This window comes from Emydura macquarii, unplaced genomic scaffold (assembly GCF_026122565.2).
Source record: "Emydura macquarii macquarii isolate MOO-44397 ecotype Brisbane River unplaced genomic scaffold, CSIRO-AGI_Emac_v2 contig_967, whole genome shotgun sequence".
NCBI classification, from domain to species: domain Eukaryota; kingdom Metazoa; phylum Chordata; order Testudines; family Chelidae; genus Emydura; species Emydura macquarii.
In genome coordinates, this window is record NW_027131104.1 from 956,645 (window position 1) to 983,665 (window position 27,021).

The following is a 27,021-nucleotide window of genomic DNA, read 5'->3' on the forward strand; positions in this document are numbered from 1 at the left end:
TAGGTTGGGCAGGAAAGTGGCAAGAGAGACTGAAATAAACATTCTCATCCGGTTGTTGTGCTGGTCTCATTCCTTTGTCCTACTGGTAGAGACACAGGCAGAAAAAGGCCTATCTATTTATGTTCTCTTGTGTGGTGGTGTTGCTACAGTTCTATTAGCAGGTTAAGGAGACTAAATCAGCACAGCCCTCCAAAGAAAGACAACATATTACCCTTGCTCCCACTATGCACACTGGCCTGTTCCAGGCCAGTGTGGCAGGCAGGGCCTGCAAAAGTTATAACAGATACTTTGTTCAAGTATCTCAAAAAGCAGCCACTAGAAAAGATTAAATATTTATTTTGTCTTGGAATCCACCATAGGCCTCATATGAAGTTATGCATCTTTCATTATAAAAATAAGCAAAGACAATAATTTGACATGTTTTTTCTATGAACCTTTTTAACAATAAATAATAACATATACCAGATATGCACACTGTTTATTCCAGTAATCAACCCCCAAGTATCATTAAATTATAAACACATAATGCAAATTTATAATGGCACAAATATGTTTAAAGTGCAAACAAATCACAATGAGAATCATGCAAAGGCTTTTAGGTAAGCCCCTCATCCCCAAGAACCATCACTCTCCTATGAACACAAAAGCCTTGCAAGCTGAAATGGCCAGACTCTATTGCACTGATTATAAGCCAAGGGGGGGGGATAAGTGGGTCAGATGTTTCTAAATTAGCTTGTCTACACCCCTTAGCATAAGTAGGCAAAGTCACTATTTGCTTGAAAAACTGTTCAACTTGTATGTGGGACAAACCAAAAAAAGTTTCCACTTATCAACATGGTAGCAAGAGTCTTGCAAAAACCTAAGCAGCATTTCAGCAGCTAGTTTGACAGAAAGGTGTCATGAGTTCACCTGGTGATGCTGGCTGTTTAATTGGGACAAATCTCCAGTGTAGACAAGCCCTTCTGGGGTGTACTTGATATGCAAACTCCAGTCAATGTCTTTTTCCTCATGGTCCATCTTGCGGCTTGATAATGAGTACCTCTTAAAGAAAAAGTGCTGCATACTTGGTAAAATCCAGCCCTAGCTGTCTGAGCACCCTTGTTAAGTTGGAATCCAGTATACCTGATTAAGCATGAATGACAGTGTTGCATTTTGCTCAAAAGACTGCATAATTCACAATATTAAATCACCAGCAGCTAGATTGGAAATGCTGCCACTGCATTCAATATATTAGCAGCACATCATTGGTTAAAGGCTGTGTGCTAAAGAGTTATATTGCTTTATATTTTGCAAAAACAGGCATACTGCCCTCTCCCTTTACAGAACTCAGTGAGCTGTTTAAACAGCCACCCAACAGAAGTAGTTTCTAGCAGGGGTAGATTTTTTTTTTTGGAACAGGCAGGCAGAACCAGCCCTGTTACTCACATGCCCCAAATTGGACTACTGTTCAGAAAACCATGGCAGAGGCCTACTGCCATACAAATTAACTGGTAAGCCTCTTCTCAGATTCCCTTTTACAGAAGAGTGCAGTGGTAAACACAGGTGTGCACTTTTGGTGGCTCAAAACCATGATAGTCAATAGATTAGTGGACAATTCCCAGAGTAGCTCTTTAGCAGCATGCCTGCCTGGGATGTAAGTTAAACACCCTGGAAACCCTCTGAATAGCTATTCACAAGTTCTTTTGTCTGGTCCAATTCTAAGGCATGAGGAAACCATTTCTATCTCTTCCACTGGAAAAAGGTCCCAGTGAGGGTTGTGTATTTTTGACTGTGACAGAGATACTGTTTCCAGGGAAAAAAATAAAGCTAAGTTACAAAACTAAATTTATAGGCAAGGAAATTAGTAGAGACTGCTTCTTTCAAGCAGAGACTCTATGTACAGTACATGACCGATTTTAAAACTATATAGACCACAGGTAGAGCAAGACCTTTAATACTCTCACATTAAAAATTTTTTTTTAAAGCTTTTAACAGTTAGATACAGTACTTAAAGATGCTGGGGGTTTTGAAACCAACACCAGACGGACTGACTTGCTTTCACCACACAGGTCTCACACCTCATGCTGTCGTTTACACAAGTGCAAAATGCAACTAATCTGATTTGCTATCCATTTTTGCACTACTAAGTGGCGGGGCTTCTCTAAATGGAATCTTCTGGGTCTAGTGTGCACTAGACCCAAATGTGGTAGATTAACTGGCGAAGGGAGTTTTATGTCAAGACTCCAAATGCGACATCCATGGCCAGCACAGATACACGATAGATCTATTAAAAGCTATTTTTATCCACCAGCCTCATGCTATTAATAAGGTTAAACTATCGGAGTTGGTTTGAAATCTTCAAACGGCAATGGCGTTTGAGCGACAGTTGGTTGATAATTTGGTATCTGCCGAATGACCGATCACATGTAAAAGCCTGGATTTGTTTCTTAATTTTTTGGGGGGAGGGCTGGCGGGGAAGAGCAGAGAGATGAAGGAGAAATTTCAGTTCCAGAAAGCTGGGACAATGACCACAGAAGCCTAGTTCCATGCAGATTGGTTTGAGGGGGATAGAAAATGTAGGAACGGCTAACTCTAAAACCAGTTTCCAAATGTTATGAAAATCAGCCTACAGTATACTTGGATGGGTGTATTTAACGTGGCTAGAAAAAAGAGGCTTCTACTTTGGTAGCGCTTAGATCCCCCTACACACCCATTCTCTCCCCCTTAAGGAAATATTATGCACTTTCCGAAGAGGTACGTTTCGTGTGGGACGGAATAGACCCCTCACCTCGGAGGTTCCTGAAATAGAGTTTTAGCTTTTGAGGCTCAGCGATGCGTCTTCTATTGAAGTCCGCTCTAGGGTGCGTTTGAGAGCAGTGATCCGTTTGCAGCAGATGGAAGAGGCTGGCCATGTCGGGTCCTATCTTCTCCATCAAGCTATCTTTGATGGTGCCGACAGTCTCTTCATCGCATTCCAATAAGCTTCTCACGAGCTTGTTGTAATACCTGGATTAAGGAATGGGACAGTCATTGCTCAGTACTCTTGTTCTCCCACCAGTGAGATCATAACATGGGAGAGAGCAGCAATTGGCCAGAGGGTGGAAAAGACCATAGTGCTCTTCTCTCAAATGTTATCTCTGGCTTCTACCTCTCCTGCTCCGTTTCAGGGCACACTGCTGCTTCTGCTACAAGCGTACAGTGAAGTGAAAGGGGCCCGACAGTTTGGAGTAAGGCGCTAACAACATCAACTAACTCAGAAGATCCCATGATGGAGTTCTGGGTGACACTTTTGATGAGCTCTAACGCTGAGTCAATGTAAAGTCTATGTTTTACAGGTAGAGCTTGGGGACATTTTTCCGCTCAATATATTTTTCCTTCCTGGAAGCTGGGGGGGGGGGGGGGAGGAGGAATGCAGATTTGGCAACCCCAAAACATTTGGTGGTTTTATGTTGTCACCACATTATTATTTTTTTTTTTTTTTTTTTTTTTTTTTTTTTGGATACAAACAAACATTCTGAAACAGGTTAAACCTTTTCTTTCAAAACTTTCCTTCAATTTTATTTAAAAAACAAACAACTTTTACTTAATCTGACTGTATCATCACATTTCATTTTTGGGTGGCCCCACAATACTTGGAGGGGGCGTGAATTTGCAGACAACCAAAAAAAACCTCAATAATTGCATAGCTCCAGTTACAGCTGGTTACAAGTACATCCGTAGATGCTCTAAATGCTTATAAGCACTAGGGTTATAGATAATTAAGTGACTTTTTGGACCACCCATTCATTAGCCATTTATCCTTCCTTAAACAGTTTACACACAGACTCTTACTATCGAGTGTGACTGAATGTTGTCTGTTTTAATACAAGCTGCTGCAGATGTGTCAGTGCACCACACAAGTTTGCCTAATGAAACATCCCTTCTTCCCAGGGTCAGGTTTGGCTCACTTAATACCCCTTGCAGAAGAGGTTCTATTTGATGATGATGATGATGTATTTATCATCAGTTGCACCCTCCAATTCTTTCTCCTTCCCTATCAGGTACCTTCGTCCCTTGAGATCTTGCTGACGTCCTTTTCTGTGCCGTAGCTATCTCTCTGGCACTCAACGTTACTGGATAAAAATACAATCTGCTGGTTTTTTAAACAAATTAAAATCCATTTGTTTCACTTCAGTAGCTACAGAGTGTCTGGAAGCAGAAAGGCCTTCCTCCTTCACCGCTACTGATTTGCGATTAAAACCACAGGAAGCTGCATGACCCTTTAACTACTTCCTGTTGGAATTCCGTGCCAACTGACACATTCTTATTTTGTGTCTATGTTGGGACTTGGGGTTGGGAAAGCAGGATGCTTTAGGAGACCTTAGTGTAAACTATTAGCTGGGAAATCCTGCTTCTTTTGTGACTCAACGTGTTACCATATCCTTTTACTTCACCGCTAGCTGAAGACCGTGCGTGGAGTAGTTTCCTTTACCGCGTCTCAGCCCGAGACGTGTGTGTCTTAAGGAGCGGCGACCCTGTTATAGGGCTCGATTCTCTACTGCTTTGCACCTTACGGTGTCACTTACACCCGCTCTCCCTTTCAGAGTGAGCGTGAGCGACCGCACAAGATGCAAAGATGTAGCGAGTCAAGTTCCCTGACCTCTTCATTGGTGCAAGTTAAACATTTCTCACCCGATACATTAAGGGCTCGCCTACGTACGCGCTATAGTTAAGCGGGACAATACCCTCACCGTAGGGTGGATGCTGTTATACGGGCCTTCCTATAAATATAGCCTACTCCTGTATAGGAAGGGGAATAAGTTGACCCCCAATAGAAGGCATCCTTATTTTGGGGGTAACTGGATCCACACTAAGGGTTGTACTAGTATAACTAGACTGGTAAAACCCTCCCCATCCCAGCCCAAATAATGATAACATTGCAAAAACTGAAGAGTGGCTACGTTTCTGTCAGAGGTGTGATGGCAGCCTGGGTAGATGTACCCATGCTAGATTTACCCTGCCTGTTCCTACAGAAGATGGTAACGTTCTATTTTATCGAGAGGCTGATGGGGGGAATTGAAGCGACACCAGGTGAGGCCACAGAGGATGCTCAGAATCCAGCAACCGTTGGGTCATAACAGCACAAAGTCATGGAAGAGCCATTTAGCTAGTGCCCCTTTTAAAGCATGCCCAGTTATTTATACTACAGCCACAGAACGAGACCATCTACGGTCTCAGTGAAGAGACGTGGCGGCCTTGCCTCCGGGGGAAATTACACTGTTCAACATAAGCATTAGGCTGCGTGTCTGAAAACGTTGCATCTGTCATCACTAACAGTAACCTGTCTGCTACGTGGAACAAAAGAATTCTCAGCTTGTGGTTTACTTTGTGCCTTTCGAAGCTCTTTGTCTAGCTAGTTTCACTGTTTTCCTCCTGATGTACAGAGCTTTATAAACAGGAGACAAAAAATCTGATGTAGGATATTTTAAAACAAGATTTCAAGGAAACACTATTTAAAGTGAGTTAGATCTGGAACTGGAATACATAAAAATTAAAAAGAAAAAAAACCCCCAACAGACTCTGGTTGATAACATCCCTTTAAGTGTGCTACATTGTGTGTTCTTGGAAACATCCACATACCTGTTTGAGAAGTGACTCGGAAGCTGGACAACTTCCGTGATGGCTTCAGGATTACGCTTTGCAATGCTACACATGTCCAGTTTGCTGTAACATTCCTCCTGTACCTCCGAGATCATTCTTTGGAAAGTGGAGCACCTCCGAATGGCAAGGAAAACCTTGGACGTGACTCCGTTTGCAATGCATTTCAGGCTCTCTTTCACAAAGGCTTTTCCCTGCAAATTTAGAAGCGTCATCATCTTAATGGGCAAATGCTTAAGTCGTTCATAAAAAGCATGTTCAAAATATCCTGCTTTTGCTAGCTGCTACTCTTTCTCCTTCTGTGATCAAAGAGCTGTTGTGTGTCAAAAGCTCACTCGGCAACAGACACGTTGGGCCTTCTTTTATTCCAGCTGCTCGTATTCCTGATTATGCAATATTTATATTTATAATAAGGCCCAATAATCCCCAGCAGGATTAGAGCCTCAATTGTACTGGGCAACATACACACACAATACTCACTCCCTGCTCCAAAGAGCTTCCCAGTCTCAGCCACGGCATCGGCAAGGCCTAAAATGCAAGTGTCATAACAATCGATGGCGATATCGCCTATAGAGTGGCCCATCCTGGAAGGTGCTGAGTGCCCCAAGTTATAAACAGCTTTCAGGATTGCATCCTGACGTGGTGTGTTTCAAAGTGCCTTAGAACCAAGGGTCTCCCTCCCCTATTGGAAGAGGTGGTTATCATGCCCAGAGCCAAGACTGCAATCCTTTATTTAGGACCTTTTGCTAGCTATGTGAATAGAAAAAAAAATTGCAGCTCCAGAGAGTCAGGCTGATCTGGTTTTGCGTTCCCAGGGCTTAAGACTTCCCATTTAAATCACGTGTCCATGCCAGGTTCCGCAGTCAGAAGAGTTACTTTGTTAGAACGTTTATATTTCCTCCTGAAGAGGAAATTTAGCTCCCCGCCCCACAAGCTATCCTCTGCCAAATCCTCACACACAGCATACAGTATGTGGAAAATGTACTGTAGAAACGTCTCCCTGAAGAATGGAGTTGCAGCCAAAAAAGCAAAAATCCCGGTTCCCACAAGAGCATCTAAGCAGCAGCAAGGCACATTAGGAAACAAGGGTGGCCCGTACAGAGCCCATTGCAGGATCAGGGCTTAAGAAATTAAGATCTCAACTCAAAGCATTTAAGTCCCATGGGGATTAAGCCCTTTGCAGAACCAGGGTGTAAACCTGGCCTGAATAAAGAGGAAGCTGTAAAGGAAAAAGATGTTAGCTGTGTACCATACCTGAGTGTCAAATTTAGCAGCACTATAGAGGAAGGACTTGCAGATGTCATACATCCCATCCGTGTCACACGTAGAGTTCTCCAGGCATGCAAACGCACCGCAGCCCACCTGGAGGGCACTATTTAAACAGCGAACGACTTCGGCTGCAAGACAGGAAAAGGACATCTTATCGACACACAATGCCGCACGGTTCCCTAGCGCCTTTCATCGGAGGGCGCAAAGCACTTTATCGACAGTTCCTCAAGTTGCGGTAGACTTTTGTAGACAGAGTCAAGCGCCAGTCCTCTTTCACAGGATTTTTGAGGTCAGAGTGAAAACAAGATGCACACGTCGGGCAAGTTATTAACCGGAGTCATGCAGCAAGCCACCGGCAGAACTTGGAACACAACGCAGATCTTCTGACTAGCCCTTGCATATCCTAGCCCCGTACAAATGAAAACGGTTCCCTACAGATCTGTTTCACTTCATATTGACCCGAGGCATCACTTAACCCAATTTTTGATTTTACACTTTTTAAAAAAATAAATGTATTTAAAAGGTTGCAGAGAGCCCGCTTGATGTAAAAGGAGGGAAAAGTTTGAGGCACAGACGAAGGTGAATTATTAGTGGAGATTATGCATTTTTGGGGGACTGCTAAAAGCATTGCAGCTCAAATGGCTTATTAATCTGAAAAGCAGTCGTGATGACCCGACAATATCTAGATCATATAAAATGACTGAAAGAGAAAAATGAAATGAAGAGTGGACAGGGACACCGGACATAAAAAAAATAAACCGGCGTGATAACTTTATTTTCCTTTTTATGGCTATTTTGAAGGGAGAAAAGCTTTGACTAGAGTTAAGGATACTTTACCACGCTAGGAAGCAGAAAGTTTTTAGAGGTCTTTCTTACTCCATAGATTATAGACAGTGCCAGGTTACTTGTTACATACTAACATGGGACACAGCTTTTCCTAAGCAGAGCAGAGCTCTGATAAAGGTTTTCATGAAGGCAGAATGAACATTTGATCCAGAGTTCAACGAATGAAGATCCACACGTGTCATTAAAATAATTCAGACATAGGCAGCCAAATGTCTAAGCGGCAGAGCGTAACATTTCTCTGTATTTAAAAAGAAATGATACAGGGTGCATTTCAGCAAGGAGCCACCTGTATTACTGGACCACTGGCCCAAAGTTAACTGGTATTAACCTTTTCTAGTCAGTTCAATGTCTGTCCAATTATGTCCGTGTACAGGGCATATTTATTACTTTTTTCAGATCTTGTTAGAGACAGACATACTTCAGGGGGAAAAAGAGTAAACCTGGAGTCTCAAATCAAGATACGAGATGGCTGAAATGGGAGGATACATACCGAGTAGTACAGGAGAACCCGTACCAAAAACTAGCTCCTAATCTAAAGATGGGTCTGTTGCAACTGGTATCTTTCTAGGGAAAAAGAAATGCAGCCGCTGTGCTCCAAAACCACTTACACACCTGGAGAGAAATATTTGATATCACCCCATTCCCAATTCATCCCTTGCCGTCTCAAGGGGTTTTCATAATTTTATGTTTTGATAGGTTCAGATTATAACCTTGCTTTCAGCAGGTTTAATATGCATTAGGCTTTTATTGTTTTAGGCACAGTGGACTAGAGAGAGAGAGAGAGAGAGACCCTATGTTTCTATAGCAACCAAATACAAAAGGAAATTGAGCAAACACCCTCCTATAGTACTGCAAAACCCTGCAGATCTAAAATAAAACTCCTCGTACTGAGCTCCAAATTAGAGGATCCCTCCCCACTCTCTTTACCTTATATTTTAAGACAGATTTGTATTTTTCCATCGCTCAAGGGGATATAAAATGTGTTCAGCTGATCTAGACACCTACAGCGCACGAAGCACAGGCATTCAGTGATGACTTGCTAGTTATTCCTCTTAAAGGATAGTTAGATAAGGGCGCTTCTCATTTTGTCACGTTACAATTCTGACCAATTTCTATCAGCAATTAAGTCCACACATTAACAATGGACACGTTTTTCGCTTACTACATTCTCTAAAGTGGTATTAGAAAAAAATCCTGTTCCTCCCCCATTTGAATACACTTCCAGATATTGAGAAGAAAGAGCAATGGCTAAGTGAATACAATCTGTGGAGATTTAACTTGCTCATAAGCAAGAAATTTCAAATCAAAGTGCATTAATGAAGGGGTTTGGAGGGGGGGGGAAGTGCAAGGAACTCATTTCATAGATAAGGACAAATAAATATATTGCACATTACATGCTGGTTTGTAATCCATCTCATGAAATGAGCTTGTTTCCTCTAGCTATGCATCCATATCACACACAATCAGTTTCCTAGGATTTCTGATTACATAATTTATAGCTACCAGCTAGAGCAAAGATTAGCAGCAAAGACATTTGCAACAGGGTTCTCAGATCTAAAGCCCTCCTTGAGAGGGGTGTTACCTGAGTTCTGTGCTGCAACCCTGGTTTTCCTGGGGCTCACAGAGTCATTCTGTTCGCCTTCGTAGGATGCAGAAGCACTGATCACCAGCAGCAGGAGAATAACTGACTTTTGGAGCATTCTCTGACAAGTTTCCGCTAAGTTTGTGTGTGTGTCCGTCTCCTCTTTCTCCGGCTTCAGCAAAGATGCGGATCTGGATACACTCACGGAGAAAGGAGTCTGTCAAGGACTTAGCACTGCTGCAGCCTTGCTCCTCTTGTACCCCTAGCTCCTGCTCGCTGTGGGACCAAGAGCAAAGCCCAGGGCTTTTATAACCGGCCTTATCTGTCCCCCTTCTGGATCAGGAGCCAATCAGGAGGTGGTAGGGACAGCCAATGGAAAGCTGTGCTCATTCAAGCACCAGAGCACTGGCACTTCACAGGAAGAATATTTTCCAGCCAATTAAAAGTACCTGCCAAACAATAATAAAAAAAAGTTAATCTTCACAGAAGCAAGAAGGGGGGGGGGGGGACTTCCTGTGATTAATTTTACTCAAGGAAATTGTGCGACAACCTAAATCTTTCCCAAGATCACCTGCCTTTTAAAAAGTAACTTACCCATCTATTCAGTAGCTACTGCAGGAAATTACTGATACATTTTATCATTTATTGGACATAAATAAGTAGATCAGCGACTTAAAGCAGAGGACTTTTCATGCATTACACAGAACAAACATTTGCCACGTGGGTTGCATGCAGTCAATAATGCCCGCGGCCCCCCTCCCCCCATATGCATACATGCATTGTGCACAACATGCTGGCACACAGTATATGAACACACACATTCAAAATATGCAGTACACACACACACACATATCATGCATAATCATACATCCCCCCCCCCCCCATGCATTGTACAGACCAGGCATACAGTCCCTAAACCCTCTAACATGCAAATACGCACCCAGGCGTAACCACAGCGCAAGCTCTGACCTACGCTCAAGCAGCACATCCTCTCTCCCCGGCCCCACTGTCCCCATAAATGTACATTTGCTGACTTTGTTTGAATAAACTGGGTGTGTGCGCCTGACACTTCACAATAGACTTTTTTGGAATGATTGAACAAGCTTGTGAAACCCTGTCGATAGTTTACTTTTTGTTGCAGTTGGTTTTAAACTTGATAAATTCATCACCTGAGGAGGAAAAACTTGTTTATTTAACACCCTCCCCCCCCCCCAAAAAAAAGAAAAAAAGAAAAGAAAAGCTTTGAAAGCAAATCTTGATTTTAGGGACACTGGATCCCTGGTTCTTAATTATACCAGAGCTCCTTTACAGCAGTCTGATGGTGTCAAGGGGTCTAAGAGTCAACAACACTTGTCTTAGATCTTGAACTTTGGCGTGGGAGGGTATGTGGGGAAGAAAGATTTATGGATTTAAAAAAAAAACAAAAAAAACCAAACCTAATTTCAGGAAAAATTAGAAGTAGATACCAAGTTTCATTGCTCAGAGGGAGGGGAATGCTGCTTTTCCATGGATCTCCTAATACCTCACAAACATTAATAGATTTACCCTGACAATGCTCCTTTGTGGAAGGAAAGTATCCATTTTACAAGCTGAAGAACTGCAGCAACAGAGAAATGACGAGGTTGTCCACATGAAAAGGTTGCACCCATTTACTTGAACATTGGTTTAAAAGCCAATTGAGTTAAAAACGGCCCCAAAACCTGCATTGACGCTCTAATTTTGCTTAACGGTGGCTTATTTCAGTTGATACTTAATTCAATAAGGAATCCATTGAAGGAAAATAGAAGTAAACCCTTCTTAAACAGAAATAAAAGGTCAGTTTTGTAGCAATTTAACTAAAGCCGTTTTTAAAACACTTCTGCAGTTAAACCACTCAGTTTGTGTGTAGAAAGGCTCTGAGTGGAGTCTGTGGTAGGGAAAGTCACAGCAGTGAAGAAGATGGGGCTATTACAGTTCTGCAAGTGTCTCTTCAAAGGCAGATTGCTGCATCCCATGGAATTGAATGGAACCCCTCCATGAAGAGGTACAGGACACGTCTATACCACCAATCGAGATGTAATTATAGCACGGTAGACATAGCCACTACAGCTAGCATGGGTAATTTGCAGCATAGATGTACCCACGGAGGCAGCTGAAGGACAGAGGCCTGGGAGCAAAACCCTGTTCTGGTTGGTATACTTGCTATCAACTTCAATTGCAATAGGATCAAGCCCTGGGCTGTACTCCTGCTTTGGGGGGTTAGAATTACAGCTATACCAGATGTTCAGAACGCATTCAGAAACATTGAAACAGAGGGGTTTTGTGTTTCATCTCAGTTTTATGAAACTGCGCCAATTTCATAAAAAAAAAAAAAAAAAAAAAATCCTGAAAAAACACTGTGGGTTTCTCCACCTAGAAAAAATAGGACCAGTCCAGTTTGCAAGTGAAAATGATCCATGGGGTTTGATTCTGATCAAATCAGAGGGAACATTGGCATTTACTTCAAAGGGCGCTGACTCACCACTCTATCTAGTTCCTATTTGAGGAGCAAAGGCCTTGGAATTTTCCTAAACGTTGAATTTCAAAATTCCAATTCTGAATCTTTGTCTCCCCCACAACTAAGCTCGGTTTTCCGGCCAAGTTTTGAATGTTTTGATTTACTGCAAGAAGTTTGCAAAACCAAAACCAACCCCCGACACACAGACACTCCCACCAACCCATCCACCCACCCATAATTGAGAGCCATTCCAATGAACGGCTACGGGGAAATGGGACGCTGCTCACAGGCAGAAAGGCAACATTCAGTTAACTTTTAAAAAAAGGAATTATTAGTTCAGTTGCAGTTACTTGAGGGCTGATCCATTAACTTCAGTGGGCTTTGGAAATGGCCCTAAGTGCACTCACGCTGGCTGGTATTAATGACGACACTAGTCATCTTTCTAAAGGAAGCATGATGATAGCCAGTTATTACAACAAATATTTACAAAAGGTGATTGATTGATTGAAAGGAGGAGTCTGGATATCGTAAGAGGAATAGACATGGTAACAATTTAATCTCTCTTGCTATCATGGTGCATTGGGTCAACTCACACGCGTACATTAAGAGCTCAGAGCGTTTTAGAAACATTTATTTAGACTCAAAAGAAGCCCTGTGAGGCAGACATTATCATCCCTTTTTTAAAGATGGGAAAACTGAGGCAAAGAGTGATTAAGGGATTTCCTCGAGGTCACACAATGAGTCGGTGTCAAATTTGGGAATAGTCTTGGGGAGTTGTGTGCAAGAACTGCTACACCGTGTTCCCTCCCTTTAGAGGTATCATTTAGGAATGCCCCCCTAGTTCTGTGAGAGACATATCAGACAGTACATGGCTACCAGGCATATTACAACCACAAATGATGAAAACACCCACCTATCCTTCATATTGAAATCATCATGTTACTTGCTGGCACTGGAACGTACAGATAGCTTGTTTTTGTATTGAAGCCCTAAATGAGGGGAAAAAAATAATGATGAACATAGGAACTGCTAGACTGGGAACAGACTGGCAGTCCACTAGTGCACTGGCCTGCCTCTGACAAAGGCTGGTGGTGGATGATTCAGGGCAAGTGCAACAATCAGGAAGTGGGTTTTATGGAATAACCTTCCCATAGGGAAAGTTTCTTCCTAATTCCCCATCTTTTGCTCTAAAGCATGAACATTTACATTCCCCTCGACCCCACTGACAAGAGCAAGGGTCCATCTAATCTAGTAATGGATGCTTCAAAGAAAGGTGCAAGAAACTCTGTAGTTGCCAGCTATGGTATAATCTGCCCACAGGGAAACTTTCTGCCTGACCGCCTCAGTTAGAGATTATTTTATACCCTGAAGCATGAGAGTTTATATCCTATTGAAAACATTTTTCTTCCCCCCCTGCTGGGACATAATGTATATAAAAAATCACTATTAACCTTGCATGCATCAGCCCTTCTTACCATCTCCAGCAATTGATCGTGCTAAACTGACTAACATCGGCTATTACATAGTCATTTGTTCCCAAAGGGCTAAGGTTGTGTTGATTGTCAAGGAGAAACCTGGAGGAAAGGGGGGAAAAAAGCAAAGGGAGGAAATCCAGTGGGATAAATGAACAATCAACACCCTTTTTGCTCAGCTGCTGTCGCCTTGGATGAGTGGAAGCTGCTCTTGCTGGCTGGCAAAGAGTGGGGGCTCTTTTCCATTGTGTAATAAGATCCCTGTCCACCTTCCCCCGCCCACCTCTCCGAGAACACAAGATCCCTCCATCAGCTCCACTGCGGACGGACGTGAGCAACTGCATCCCCTCAAGAGTTAGCAACGCTCCGCTGATTTGTTCCCCGCATAATCCTTGCACGTCGGCGTCTTTCAAACAAATGAAACTTCTTAAAAAGACCTTCAGGAGCTGTGACACTTCCCCCACCCTCCCCCTTCCCTCCCTTTGCCTTAAACTCTGCTGTTTGACACAACTTGAAAGAGCCACACAGCTCATTCAACAAGTTGGGAATGCAAAAGGGCTGGTTGTAAACCAGGCACAATGAATGGCTTTGCCTGTAAGGGATAGATTTACATAGAAGCAGGAGATTAGGGTCCAATTCCTGTCAGGTGCAGAGCACTCCACATTCTGTTCAGACATAAGGACGTTCAGACCCTTCTACGAGGCGCTCAGGACTTTGCAGAATCAGGTCCTGAGTTTGCAGCGTCCAAAAGCCTTGATACCTAGCTAAGAAATCAGATATTGGGCCATATCCTCAGTGGGTGTAAAGCAGCATAGCTCTATGGACTTCAATGGAATGGCACCAATTTATGCCAGCTGTGGAGCCTGCCTGTTATTTTTATGTAGTTGGTGGGCCAGAGGCTGGACCGGATTCTCCTCCACTCGCAGTGGTGTACATCAGGAATAGCTCCTCTGAAGCCAATGGAGTGACATACTGGCGTAAAATTGTAGAAAGAGAGAGGATAAACAGGCCCTTCTAGTTCTGTGTTACGGACATCAACCTTTAGCCTTACCTGGAGTCTGATCCCGTGAGGTTTTTGGAACCTTACCATAACTTCCCGAGACTGGATCTTGGCCCACAAACCTGGTAACAAAAAAAAACCCAATATATTGATTATTTTCCTTGTGATTGCTTTGTACAAAGAAAGTCATGAATACAATCTCTGCTTTAAGGGCATAACCCAATTTTACATATGGAGCAGCTATGTCACCATCATTAGATATTTGTTTAAGATACAGTTGTGTTATGTCTAACGCAGGATAGCACTATTATATGGGGCACATGTACTAACAAACACAAACAAATTAAAACATCAGAAGAAGGTGAGGGCTCCTTAATGTTCCTTTTTGTTATGATGAATTGATTTGACAGAGTTTGGGAAAAAAAGTTAGTTTTCAAAATTCATCGATGTACTTCAGAATATTTCGGAGCTTGATTTGTTTCTGATAAACACAACACACTATTAGGAGTGACCATTAAAAACAACCCTGTATTATTTTTAATCCTATGCTGTAAATCCTGATGACATCTTTTCATGGGATTTTGATGGAAACCAAACGTAGTTCCCGTACTGAAGGCCGCCTAAAAGCCATCAGATGTTTACATCTTTCACGACTGGATCTCGCAAGGCACTGTTTCTAGTCAATGAAAACACTCATGTGCTTAAGTGCTCTGCTGTACCAGGACCAGATCGCTGTCAGCACCTCACAGAATCAAGCCCTCACTCGCTACTAGCTTGGACTGGAAACACAGGGCCGGGTATTGACATCTTTTTATGTACACGAAGCAGCATCTTTCTCCAGGAGTAGAACCGTTCATTTCAATGGGGCTCGTCAAGAAGTCAGAAATCACTCACCACGAATAAGGGCAGAAGGATCTGTTCCACAGGACAGAAAACGCTCTGTATTCGATTAGCGATTGCATGCAGTGGCATCCGCAGCCATATACACGGTGCGTACAATTGGCAGGGGCAGAGCTAGGACAGTGGATACAGCTGCCCCATGGCATGGTCAGTTGCTGCACCGGAGCTCAGGGATGACACTGCACCTGGGCAGCCAGCTTGGAAGGCCAGGGCTGAGTGTGGTGTGGACTCGGTGAACAAGGCACCAGGACCAGTGGCTCCACGGGGATTGCCAGTGACGTCTGGTATCGTCCCATCTCCCCCCGTGCTGGGCTCAGCGATTGTGGGCTTGGGAACCGCTCCACTCTTGGTGGGTGACTCAGTTTTGTTTCCTGGCTCGAGGCTGGAGTTTTGTTGAAGAAACTTTGAGCGGGAAGCCCTGGTGGCACTGGGAGTTGTGTGTACCATGTGAAAAACTGGGGCTGCTCCGGTTCCATGGGCAAGCCCGTCCCACCTGCCGGGGAATAGTATTAGCTAAGCAGCTGATGAAGAACAAGGGCCAGATTTTGCCCACACTTACACAGCTGTAAATAAGGAGCAACTGACTATAATGGCATTACTCTGGATTTACACCATTGTCAACAGGGGCAGAATACGATCCCAAGAATGACGTCCGGAAATTTGGTTAGAAAAATTAGGAAGTTTTGAAAATTTGACATAAAATGGGGCAAACTTTTAAAATGTGCGCACATTTTTCTCCTTTATTTTTCCAACCAGCTCTAGACATTCACTAATGGGCCTGAACCAAATCCACTGAAATCAATCTTTCGGTCAGAGATTTGCACTGATGCCAAAGGCCCCCTCTGCAGTAGTTTGCCTCGTTCCAGGCCAGCAAAAATCTCACTTTACTCGTAACAAACACTCTAGTTTTCTAAGTCTCAACAGCTGAGGATACTAACACATTTATAAAAACAAAGATTATATAGATAACTGTCTTAATCAGAAGGAGAATCAGACTAAAGCATAAAATGAAACACTTCAGAACAAAAAGATTAGCACATTAATATGGAGATTCTTCTCCTCCCTTCACCCCCCTCTCCCCAGCTCATCTGAATGCCTCGATGTGCAATTTGCATTGGAAAGTGTAGGAGCCACATAGCATTAACAGCTGTGAAATTGGTGTCATTCTTAAAGGTTAAAATAAACCCAGCTATTTGCCCAAGCTGCCAAACATTTCTTTGCAAGACCTAGGGACGGGGGCCCACGATTCATAAATCCGCTTTAGTCATTGCAGCAACGATCCTGCAAAGAGCTGGTCTGCCTTCAACTCCAGTTTAGTGGGAGACAAGGACGTTCACTGCTCAGCACCTGGCAGGAGTGAGGCAAGCAGGATTTAGCCCCAGGTGCATGTTTTAATTTCATGGCAGCTCTTTGAACGTCAGAGAGAGCCGCTTGAAACCATTCTAGCTGGTACATTAAATGTCCATGCTGGTAGCATAAGCAACATATTGAACGTGAGAACCGGGCTTTCCCCATGATTCCCCAATAGCCAGAGAACATCACCCTCAAAGAGCACATCATCTGCCAGCGTTAGATAAGGCACGGGTCTCGTTAAAGAAGGTCGTTAGGTGGCGAGAGCTGCATCCAAAGCCCGTTTGAGTCAATGGGAATGCGCTTCCCATTAGGGCAGATTCTGTGTAGCTTCTCACAGCAGGCACAGCACAGAAGGAGCAAGTAGGGGCAAATGAGACTTGAATCCACCTGGATCTGGGGCTGGCTGAGACCTCATGAGGCCCCTAGCATAAATCGAAGTAACCCTGGAGGTTGCTTTAATTTACAGAAGCCGTAGTCAGCCAGACTACAGACTGCTTTGCAACCCAGAATCTCTGCAGCATTTTGTGCTATGGACCATCGCTACCTTCTGCCCCCCAGAACGCCCCCTATGCTGGTGGCTAAAAGTGGGGCTGTGTCCCTATGCAATACCTGTGCTGAGGAATTCTCCCCAGGAGCCGGTGGCTCTTTAGAAACGCCTGTATGCTACTGGAGTGGCACGTGGAGGTGGAACTTAGGGAGGCAGAATGGCTTGCATTGATTTCAAGGAGCTCTGGATCAGAATCTGTGCTGAAACGGAATATTGCGCATCAGAGAAGAGAAAGCCAAAAGGGTTCACTTTAGAGGGGGATGAAAAACGGGGAAATTTGTCATGAAAAACACACCCCTTTTCTCCATATTAAAAAAAGAAACAGTCTAATTTTTTTCTATGACCAGTCGAAAACTGGGACAAATTTCTCATGATGGGTTTTGTGAAAAAATTGACCCTATTCTTTGTCAACATTAGAGCTGGTGGAAAAATTGGTTCCATCTCCCCGTCCTCTCCCGGAAAATGTTTGATGTAAAATGGAAAAACAAAATATTTTGAGTCAAAGTGGCACCCCAATGCCTCATGGGAGCTTTAGTTTGCATGCTTTATGTCCCCATTTTCCCATGGGGAGAGGGCCCCTTTGGCTGGAGTGTGTCTCCCATGATACAACACTTTCTTCCCTTTTGATGAGCATAAACCAAAACCTAAATCAAAAACCAGAAACAGTTTTCCCAAAAAAGGCAAAAATTTCCAACCAGCCCTAGTTAAAACATTTTGCAATTCAGTGACCAGTCGTGGTTAATTTTAATAGCTGATCATTCAGAGAGAGGACCAAATGCCTGTGAAAAAGTTGTGTAATAGAGCAGAGAATCGGGCCCAGAGAATGTAGCCTATGGTAATTAATGTTCTTGATCAGGTTTTTTTGGCATTAATAATTCAGGGATTTTTTTTTTAAAAGGTAGGCAGATAAACAATTAACTGTTGGCTCAGTAAACACCATGTTAAAAAGGAAAAGCACCTAATCCACCACAGGGTGGATTTATGAATTAGTTTGTCTGGGAAGTTTTAATTTTTAATAGCTGTCAGGGTAATTTGATGGAAAGCCATCATCATGTGGTATTTCAGAAATCTTGTAGGAAACTAGCATGAAAAATAGAAAACACTATTCATTATTTATTAGAGGATCAGAAACAAAGCATACAGATTCAGTGGAACGGTGTCAATTTAAATGTTAAATACAAGTGGTTTTTGGTTTATTTTAAAGGAACAAAGGGAACACAGTGAATTACTGGGGTGGGGAGAGGAAGATTTTTCTTTTTAAATGGATGGGTCAAAATAGGAAAGAAAACCATTGCTTTTAAGTGGTTGTGATAGATATTTAGTCAAGGACAAAACTCATATGTAAGGAAGATACCACGCTTTCTTCAGAAATCAACACTTGGGAGACTTACGGCTATTGGGACATTTTGACGTTACTGTACGATAGGCTCTGAAATGGAAGCATCATCTTGTGACTGAAGAATTTCCCCTGAAACTCACTTGCCAATTTGGCCACAGACTCACGGGGTGTGACCTTGAACAAGCCACTTAGGGTAGGTCGACACCAGAAAGAGGTGCCGACGGATCAGTTTTGGTTAAGAGTGTGATTTTGCTCCATTGGTGAAAGCCCTTGTGTAGACACAGTTATACAGGCAAAAGGGTGCTTTGCTGGTATCATTTATTTTGCTAGCTGAAGTGGTATAAAACTATACTGGTAAAAGCACACTTTTCCCAGTATAAGGAGGCTACATTAGGTTAGTTTGCCAGTATAGCTACACCAGCAAAACTTTTCTAGTGTAAATTAGGCCTTAATTGCGCTCTGCCTCAGTCCCCCATCTGTAAAAATGGAGAAGAAAGGGAAAAAAGAGTATTACTATTATTTTTTGCATTGCAGGAGTACCTAGGAGTCACAGTCACGAATCATCATACAAGGCAGAGTTTGAAGACAGAACAAAGACAGTTAGACCTACTACCTTATCCACAGCTCAAGGGAGTCTTAGACCATACGCCCTTTGCTGCCCAGACTGTCTCATTTATGAGTTTGTAAAGCACTTAGCACGAGATCCCGATTTCAGTTGCCGCCTCTACTGTAATACAAATGACGATACTGCAAACAAGTTACATGCTCTGTTTACGCTACTCCCTATGTCATTATTCACCGATCCAGGAGGCTATTTATTAAATCATAAATGAAAATAAATATACAGAACCATAGAAGCGTGCGGCTCTTGTGTTGAATGCCCGAGTGTGACTTCAGATTTACACCACCGTAAAGAAAGATCTGAATCAGGCCCTAGAGCTTTTTTGTTCATGTCCTCACCCTGCCTGCATCCTGGAATACAACCGCCATTCCCATCTGTCAGTGTGGATTTTAAATTGTGAACACCTGCTAAATAAGTGGGGCTGCAAAGAGTTGTGTGTATGTTATCTGGGTTATAGTCATTTGGATTATGGTCCAAATAAGAGGCTACATAGCTAGATAGCCCAGCCACAACAGTGAGAGAGGATTGATTTTGTCAAAAAGGCCAGCCAGCATCTTTCCCCCCACATTAGCCCAGTGGGCAGTTCTGTCTTTGTCTGTTTTTTCACAGGTCTGATTTGCACAGTGAGTTTCAGCACCTGCTTATACAAACTGGCACGAAAAAGGAACATGGGGGATTCGGAACAAATTAACGTGGCTTCTAAGCTTAGAAAAACAAAACTGCACACAAGTAGGGGGGAGCAGATTCATCCCTGTGCCGATGCAGAGACCAAGGGGAGGTGGCCTGCACCTCTCCTAGTCAGGGGCTACACAAGCCCAGTTTGGCTCCTGGTGCAGCCTGGGGCTGCCCTAAATTGTGCCTCTGCTATAATAGCTTTTGTGGGTCATGGAAGTGGTACAGAAGACAAGGGTGCAGGAGTGATCTGACCATGCTACTCCCAACCCTGATCCACTCCCTCTCACCTCCAACTCAGCCCTGCTCTCGCCCCCGAGGCATCTCTGGAGGCTCCTGCACCAGGGATATTCCCAGAAATGGGAAATTCTGCCAGTCCTAAGATCTCTTTGCACAAGTCTAGCAGGTGTAAAGGGAGCACAGAACAATGATGAATCTGGCACGCTGACTATGTGGGTATATGTTCAGGAGAGGCCCTGGTCTAGATAAGAGAGAGGAACATGTGTCACCAAGAGGAGGAAGGCCATTGAGGTGATGGGAAGGCGAGAGTAGATTTTTTAAAAATTAGAAAATGCCATGCAAAGGGTACTTCAAACCCAGACAAAGCTCAAGCCACAAACCCTCAGTTCTGGATTCTCACAATGCCCCCAGTCTTCCAGAGAACGAGTGGCCTTGTTTGGATATTTATTTGAACTCTACAATCTGCTGCATTTAACTGGGGAAGTTCCCAAGCATAGCAGTCTTACCACTCTCAGTTTTATTTGACATTTTCCTTAAGGCCCCAGCTCCTGGATTCATGTGATTACAAAAACATCTCAGCTTTCATTTCAAGGTAAGTTTCTAGCCCTCAAGGTTGCGGAGAAAAGACTTTAAAAGAACCACAGATTTATGATTTTTAAAAAAAAATTTTTTTTTTGATGACTTTTAAGCCAATCTCATGATTTTGGGGTCGGGTGGGAGGTCTGATTCCTAGATTACTGTGTATTCATCTTCCATGCCCTAGTATGTCAAGGGAGACTGCTTTTGTGACATATCCAGTTTATGTTTTTCCAGTGGGTCTGAAATATTCTGCAAATGCAGTCTCCGCTGGCATATTTTAAAACACTTCCACTCCAGTCTGGAACCAGATTGCTTGAGAGGAAGGGAAGATGAATACACAGCAAGAAGTTAACCAAACCTTTTCAGGGTGGATAAAATAAGATCTACAACCAAGCTCTCGTACAAACACTACCTCCACCTGCTGAAGGCATTTGATTCCTAGTCTATGCACATTTCTTTGTTTACTTAGGTGTGTTTCTGTGTTCGTAAAATGAAGCACACAGAAGCATTCAGGAGCATTAGATGGCCTATGGACTTGTACTGGGTTTAAGAACCTTCTATCTGCTGATTCAAATCCAGCTCAGGTTGGTAGAGACCAGAAGGTATGTTACCATCCGATAGTTATTCAGTGGCCTGTGTGAAACGGATTTGTTGAATCTCAAAATAGCGCCTCGTGGGCTGGGACCCGCATCGCAGAAACCATAACCGTCAGCAAACTAAGCTGGACAGACTGGGGCTTGGCAACTGAATAGTAGGGGTGACTTTAGGCTGGAAAAAGCAACCCCTAAGGTGCCAGAACCTGTTGCAGGAAGAAATCTTCTGCAGCTCAATGGCCTAAATGACCCCCTTCTCCCAACACACCCTGCATCTCAGTAGCCCATCCGCAGAGCAAAAGCTGCAGGTCTGGGCTGTCTGAACAGAGGACAAATTCTCCACCCTACCAATGGGGAGTGGAAGAAAGATAAGAAGCAGGAGGAAAGGGAAGGAGAAGTCCAGGGAGAGGGAAGGTGACAGGGAGATCAGGTGAAGGGATAGGGAAATAAAAAGAAGTAGGGCGACCACTCAGCTGACTGAGAGGGGCACCACAACTGCATTTGCCTAGGAAGATGCTACACCTATGTGCAGCCCTGGAACGAACTTCCTGAAGGTGATCTGCTCAGAGCGGGTGTGGGGCAATGTGGAGAAGAAGGCCACATCTCCAGCATCCATCCTTGTGCTTTGTAAGTAGAGTTTTTCACTCTCTCAGGCCAGCACCTTACATTGAAAACTAACGAACTAACTAAGGAGTCAAACAGGTTTTACAGGGTATGGTTTTCACATATCCATGTTTCCCACACTGGCACCGAACGCACTGGCTTAGCCTGCAGGTGCATAATACAAGCAGGAGTGTGAGTGTGTGTAGAAGCTGTGAGAGGCGAGATTAATGATCTTAGCATCCACAGTAGCTGGAAGTCTAATTTACTCATTGGTGGCTCTTTCTGAACTAATCTTGGGAGAATATAGAGACGTTGCTGAATGCAGAAATCAATTTGCACAGCAGATAACACACCGCCATCCAAGCTGTTACCTTTTGAAAGAACAGCTCCCTTTCCACTCCTAAATTAAGAACGGTCTCCAGATTGCAGTTGCATCAGATGGGACCTAAAAATGCTGTAGCCGCAAATTAATTGGTCTTTTACATTTGTTACTGATCTAGCACTTGACCGCAACAAACTTTCTAAGACCTTGCTTGAATTGGGAATCTGCCCTGATTCTCACTCCAGTATAGCTGTGCCAGTACATCAGGGTACTCAAGGAAAGCGGTGATATGCGCCAATGGAGCTTATCTCAATTTCAAACAGGGGTAAGTAAGCTGCATAGGCGTTAATGGCAGCTTGGCATGCCTACACCAGGAGTTTCCCCTATCTATCTAGCTATTTATCTCTGGTATTTGTGTGTCTCCCACTACTGTAGTACCCGAAGATCTCAGTCTTTATTTATGCTCACCACACGTCTGTGACATCATTATTATTCCCATTTTACAGATGGTAACGGAGGCCTTGATCCTCAAAGATACTCGGGTGTTGTTCCAGTAAGCATTGCCACACCTCACCACCCGGGCTACGTCCACACGGCAAACAGCAGCAAGTCTCAGAGCTCAGGTCGACAGGGTTCGTACCACAGTGCTAAAAACAGCTGGGTTGACATGGTGGCTCGGGCTGGAGCTCGGGCTCGGAAACCTTGTCCCTAGGCATCTGCACGGGGCTGTCTGTCGACCCAAGCTCAGAGACTTGTTGCCATGGGCTGCCACTTGCTGCCTCGACGTCCCCTAGGACGGTGACCTGCTGCCTAATGGAAGCTTCAGCCTCCAGCTAGGCACCCGGGCAACGCCCAAGAAAGGGATCCTCAGAAGTCAACAAGCTAAGCAGGGAATCGCTTAAACCAGCCAGGAAAGAAATGCCAGGAGGGGGACGGGGACAGCAGAAGGGCGTGGGTGTCTAAGAGGCTGACCTGGTGCTTCTCTCCACTCAGAACCCTGAGCCACAAACCTTTCCAGGGAGTCAGGCGCCTCAGCCAGGTCAGCCACTGAGCTACCCCAGACCCCAGCAGCCCATTCCATCCGGTCATGCACAATACCTCTCTCCCACGCTCACCCTCCATTTCCCTGGGCCCCCAGCTGCCTTTTGTGCTGGAGCTGTGCTTGCCACCTATTGGTCTGACCCCTGTTGAGAGGTCTGACAGGCCTGAGGCATTCTCAGGATGGGGCCCCTCTGGCAAACCAGACGTGCTCCACCTCCCCACAGCTCCTAGTCTGAGAACCCAACTTTGTGGGGTGCAGTGCGTAAGCTTGGGCCAGGGCTCTGAGCTGTTCATTAGCGGAGGAGTTCAGGCACCTGTGCAAATGGGGATTCGGGCACCTACGGAGCTCGGTGGCCGCTGAATGGCAGTTTTGAAAGGGGCAGCGGCCTCTCAGCATCCAACTCCTACAAAAGGTATTGTAGGGAACAATCCTGCCCTGTCCCAGGGAGATGGGCTAAATGACTCGACAGATTTTTTCCATGGCTGGCTTCTAAGACTCCACATCCTGCTGGCCAATTGGTTTGAAATATAAATAAATAACATACAATAAAATAAAAACCTTCACTTGCTACTGTAAATGTGCTTTGATGACAATGCCTTTGGAATCTCAGATTTCTCTAAGTTCCTCCAGTCAGCAAATGTATCAATGGGGCTGCTACCCAATCTCCTTAAAACAAGACAATTGCTCCACAGTGATCGGTGTAATAAGAGTCTCTGCTAGCAACTGAATAGCTAATCCCAAAGAGATTAGCAAATCTTTGAAAAGCTTTTATACCAGGAAACTACTTATTTCTCAGCCTAACTGAAGAAAAGACAACTTAGTCTGAGACACGGTCTTAGGAGAAGAAGACATCTTTACGGTTCAGGGAAGTTTGTCTCAAACAAGACTACCATTCCCAGTGGCTCACATCTGTCCTTAAGTCTTTTGCTGGTTAGGCTTTTCCTCAAGAAATCAAATCACTTCACCACTACAGAACCAAGCTACGATACCCTTACTTAACCTGAATAATATCTTGCTCCATGAGCGGTCACATCAAGGTCCACTCAGAGAAGCTGCTTCTCACTTATGAGCAAGGGCAATAGAACCTGGTTCTAAATCACGAGTGGTTAGCTTTGTAAAAGAGTTCTTCTGCATGCAGGGTATAGATCTCTTTTAAAAACTTGGCTGCCACTTAAATGGGAGCTGAGCTCTTTGGAAAATTTGGCACTAGATGTCCAGATTAGAACAGGTTGAAAAAAATTCATTTTGGAAACACCAACACGTGGAGGAAGGCTTACAGAGCTTTGGTTTTATCACCATTCATCTTACATCCAACAGATGCTGCCGTTTTTTTACAGCATTAGCTGTAGTTGGTCAATACTCTCTCCAAATACACCACTATCAGCTGCACACCTGAGATCCTTTTAAGATTAAGCTTAAAATTTCATACCATCCATCTATTTTGACCCCACTCAGCTTTTGTCATCAGAGGAACACAGGTGAGAGAATGCATGCTTTGCATACTCCTGCTTCTGCTAAAGACCAGTCTGCAGTACAACCATCGACACTCTCAGAGCTATAAATGCACTGCAGTACAGCTTCTCCACTAAGCACACGACGTCCTCAGGCACCCCATACTGATGGAGCAGCGTCCACAGCGTCGATTGATGCACTGAATCTACAGACGTGCTGTTAACTCCCTTTTGTTGCTCTAGTCATTTTTGGTAGCATTCCACAGAGCATATTATAAAGCATGCATTGAAGATCGAGCTGTGCGGAAACCACACTGGCGGTCTCTCATTTTGGGGTTGATGAGACATTACTTTTGTCAGTTCAATAGTGTGATTGTAAACACCTTCCCTGGGACTGACAGCAGTGTTATTTCCCCTATTATTTGAGCAAGATGATTGCACTCTCTCTCTCTCTCTCTCTGTTTTTTTGGTAAAAAGAGGGGTTGATACAGACCCTACTTCAATCTTCTGGAACACGACCAGTTTCCCAAACTTTTAAGACAACTCTGTGAAATCAGTGAACTAAATCCATGCCTTTACTCTTTAGCAGTTCTGATGAAATATTAACAAGACAAGGTGCTTTAACATTTCAGACAATCATAGAAATGTAGGGCTGGAAGGGACCTTGGGAAGTTATCAAGTCCAGGCCTCTGCGCTGAGGTAGGACCAAGTAATCCCGGATGGGTGTTTGTCCAACCTGTTCTTAAAAAATTTCCAAGGATGGGGATTCCACTCTCCTGGAAGCCTATTCCAGAGCATAACTACCCTTATGGTTAGAAAGTTTTCCTAGTGCTGCAGATTAAGCCCATTACTTCTTGTCCTACCGTCAGTGGACTGGAAAACAGCTGATCACTGACCTCTTTATAACATATTTGAAGCTTTACCAGGTCTCCCCTCAGTCTTCTTTTCTCAAGACTGAACGTGACCAGTTTTTTCCACCTTTCCAAATAGGTCTGATTTTCTAAATCTTTTAGCATTTTTTTTTGCTCTCCTCTGGTCTCTTTCCAATTTGTCCACATCTTTCCTGAAGCGTGGAGCCCAGAACTAGAGAGAGTAATTCCAGCTGAGACCTTACCAATGCCAAGTACAGCAGGACAGTTACCTCCTGCGTCTTATATACAACATTCCCATTATAGCACAGAATATCAGCATTTTTCACAACTGCATCACATTGACGACTCCTCTTCAATTTGTGATCCACTATAACCCCAGATCCTTTTAATCAGTACTACCACCTAACCGGTTATTCCCCATTTTGCAGTAGTGTTTTTGATTTTTCTTTCCTAAGTGAAGTACTTTTACACTTGTCTTCATTGAATTTCATCTTGCTAATTTCAGACCAATGATCTGTTTGGTCAAGGTCATGCTCAATTCTAATCATGTCCTCAAAATGCTTGCAGCTCCTTCCTGCTTGATGTCATCTGCAGATTTTATAAGCATATTCTCCACTCCATTACCCAAGTTAGTAGTGAGAATATTGAATAGCAGTAGACCCAGGACTGACCCCTGTGGGACCCCACTAAATGCATCTTCCCAGGTTGACAGGCAAACATTGACAACTACTCTGAGTACAATCTTCAGTCAGTTGTGCACCTACTTTACAGTAATTTCATCCAGGGTTAGGTTCATCTAGATCATATTTCCTTAGTTTGCATATGAGACTATCACGTGGGACTGCGTCAAAAGCCTTACTAAAAATCAACATACCTCATATCTACTGCTTTCCCCCACCCACTAACCCAGTAACCTTGTCTGACTGCAAGAGTCACTTCCTCCAGTGCCATTGGCCTGTTTTCTGCTGGGTTCATTTTTGGATCGAGTTGGCTGAAGGCACACATCTACAGTTAATCATAAGTAATTAAAATTCCAAAACAAAATGCCCTTCTGAAATGAAAAATCAAAACTTTGCATTGCAGAAATGCTGACGCAAACTGTTTTGACATTTCAGAATTTCTCCCCCCTCTTTTCTCCCCTTCCTCCACCAGTCAAAACAATTTGCCAAATCCACAAACAGTTGACCCAATCTGCATTTTTGGGCAAAAAGTGTTTCACCTGAAAAATTTTGCCCAGCTCTACAAGTGACACATCTCAACCATGTTGCTTAATGCACCGCTGGAAGGTACCCAGATACTATAACGAGGAGTGCAATATAAGAAACTATACAGAACAGAATAGGAGGGATGGCTCTGAGACATAATGTCTCCTGGTGCTACTCCTGGATTGGGGCAGTTTATGCAATTTAGCTAAAGTGATGAACAATAAAAATCAATCCAGCAGGTTTTGCAGTACACGGTGCTTACAGTAGTGGTCGGCGCTATAGACTAATAGCCAAATTTTCAGTAGCCAACTTGCCCAAGCACAATGTGCAAACTCATCCAGTAACTGCAACTCTTAATTCTGGCACTGCTTCTCTGAATAAGATTTGGAGGTTTGGGACTTTGGATAAGGACGCAAAGGA

The 27,021-nt window shown here is 43.7% G+C and overlaps 1 protein-coding gene across 3 annotated transcripts in view; it reads right to left on the reverse strand.

The window, feature by feature from the left end:
* Positions 1 to 203: 203 nt before the first annotated feature.
* The window catches only part of STC1 (stanniocalcin 1), a 289,918-nt gene continuing 263,100 nt past the window's right edge, over positions 204 to 27,021 (reverse strand). Inside the window, exons 2-8 of one of the 3 annotated variants that reach the window (XM_067543708.1) lie at positions 14,313 to 14,383; positions 13,241 to 13,363; positions 12,703 to 12,778; positions 9,314 to 9,762; positions 6,871 to 7,013; positions 5,599 to 5,810; positions 204 to 2,985 (exon numbers count right to left, since the gene is read on the reverse strand). In XM_067543708.1, coding sequence (XP_067399809.1) covers positions 2,715 to 2,985; positions 5,599 to 5,810; positions 6,871 to 7,013; positions 9,314 to 9,431 — 744 coding nt within the window. In that variant the 5' untranslated portion in view covers positions 9,432 to 9,762; positions 12,703 to 12,778; positions 13,241 to 13,363; positions 14,313 to 14,383 and the 3' untranslated portion in view covers positions 204 to 2,714. Of the gene's footprint in view, positions 2,986 to 5,598; positions 5,811 to 6,870; positions 7,036 to 9,313; positions 9,763 to 12,702; positions 12,779 to 13,240; positions 13,364 to 14,312; positions 14,384 to 27,021 lie in introns of those variants that run through there. The other 2 variants (XM_067543706.1, XM_067543709.1) reach the window with 2 other exon arrangements.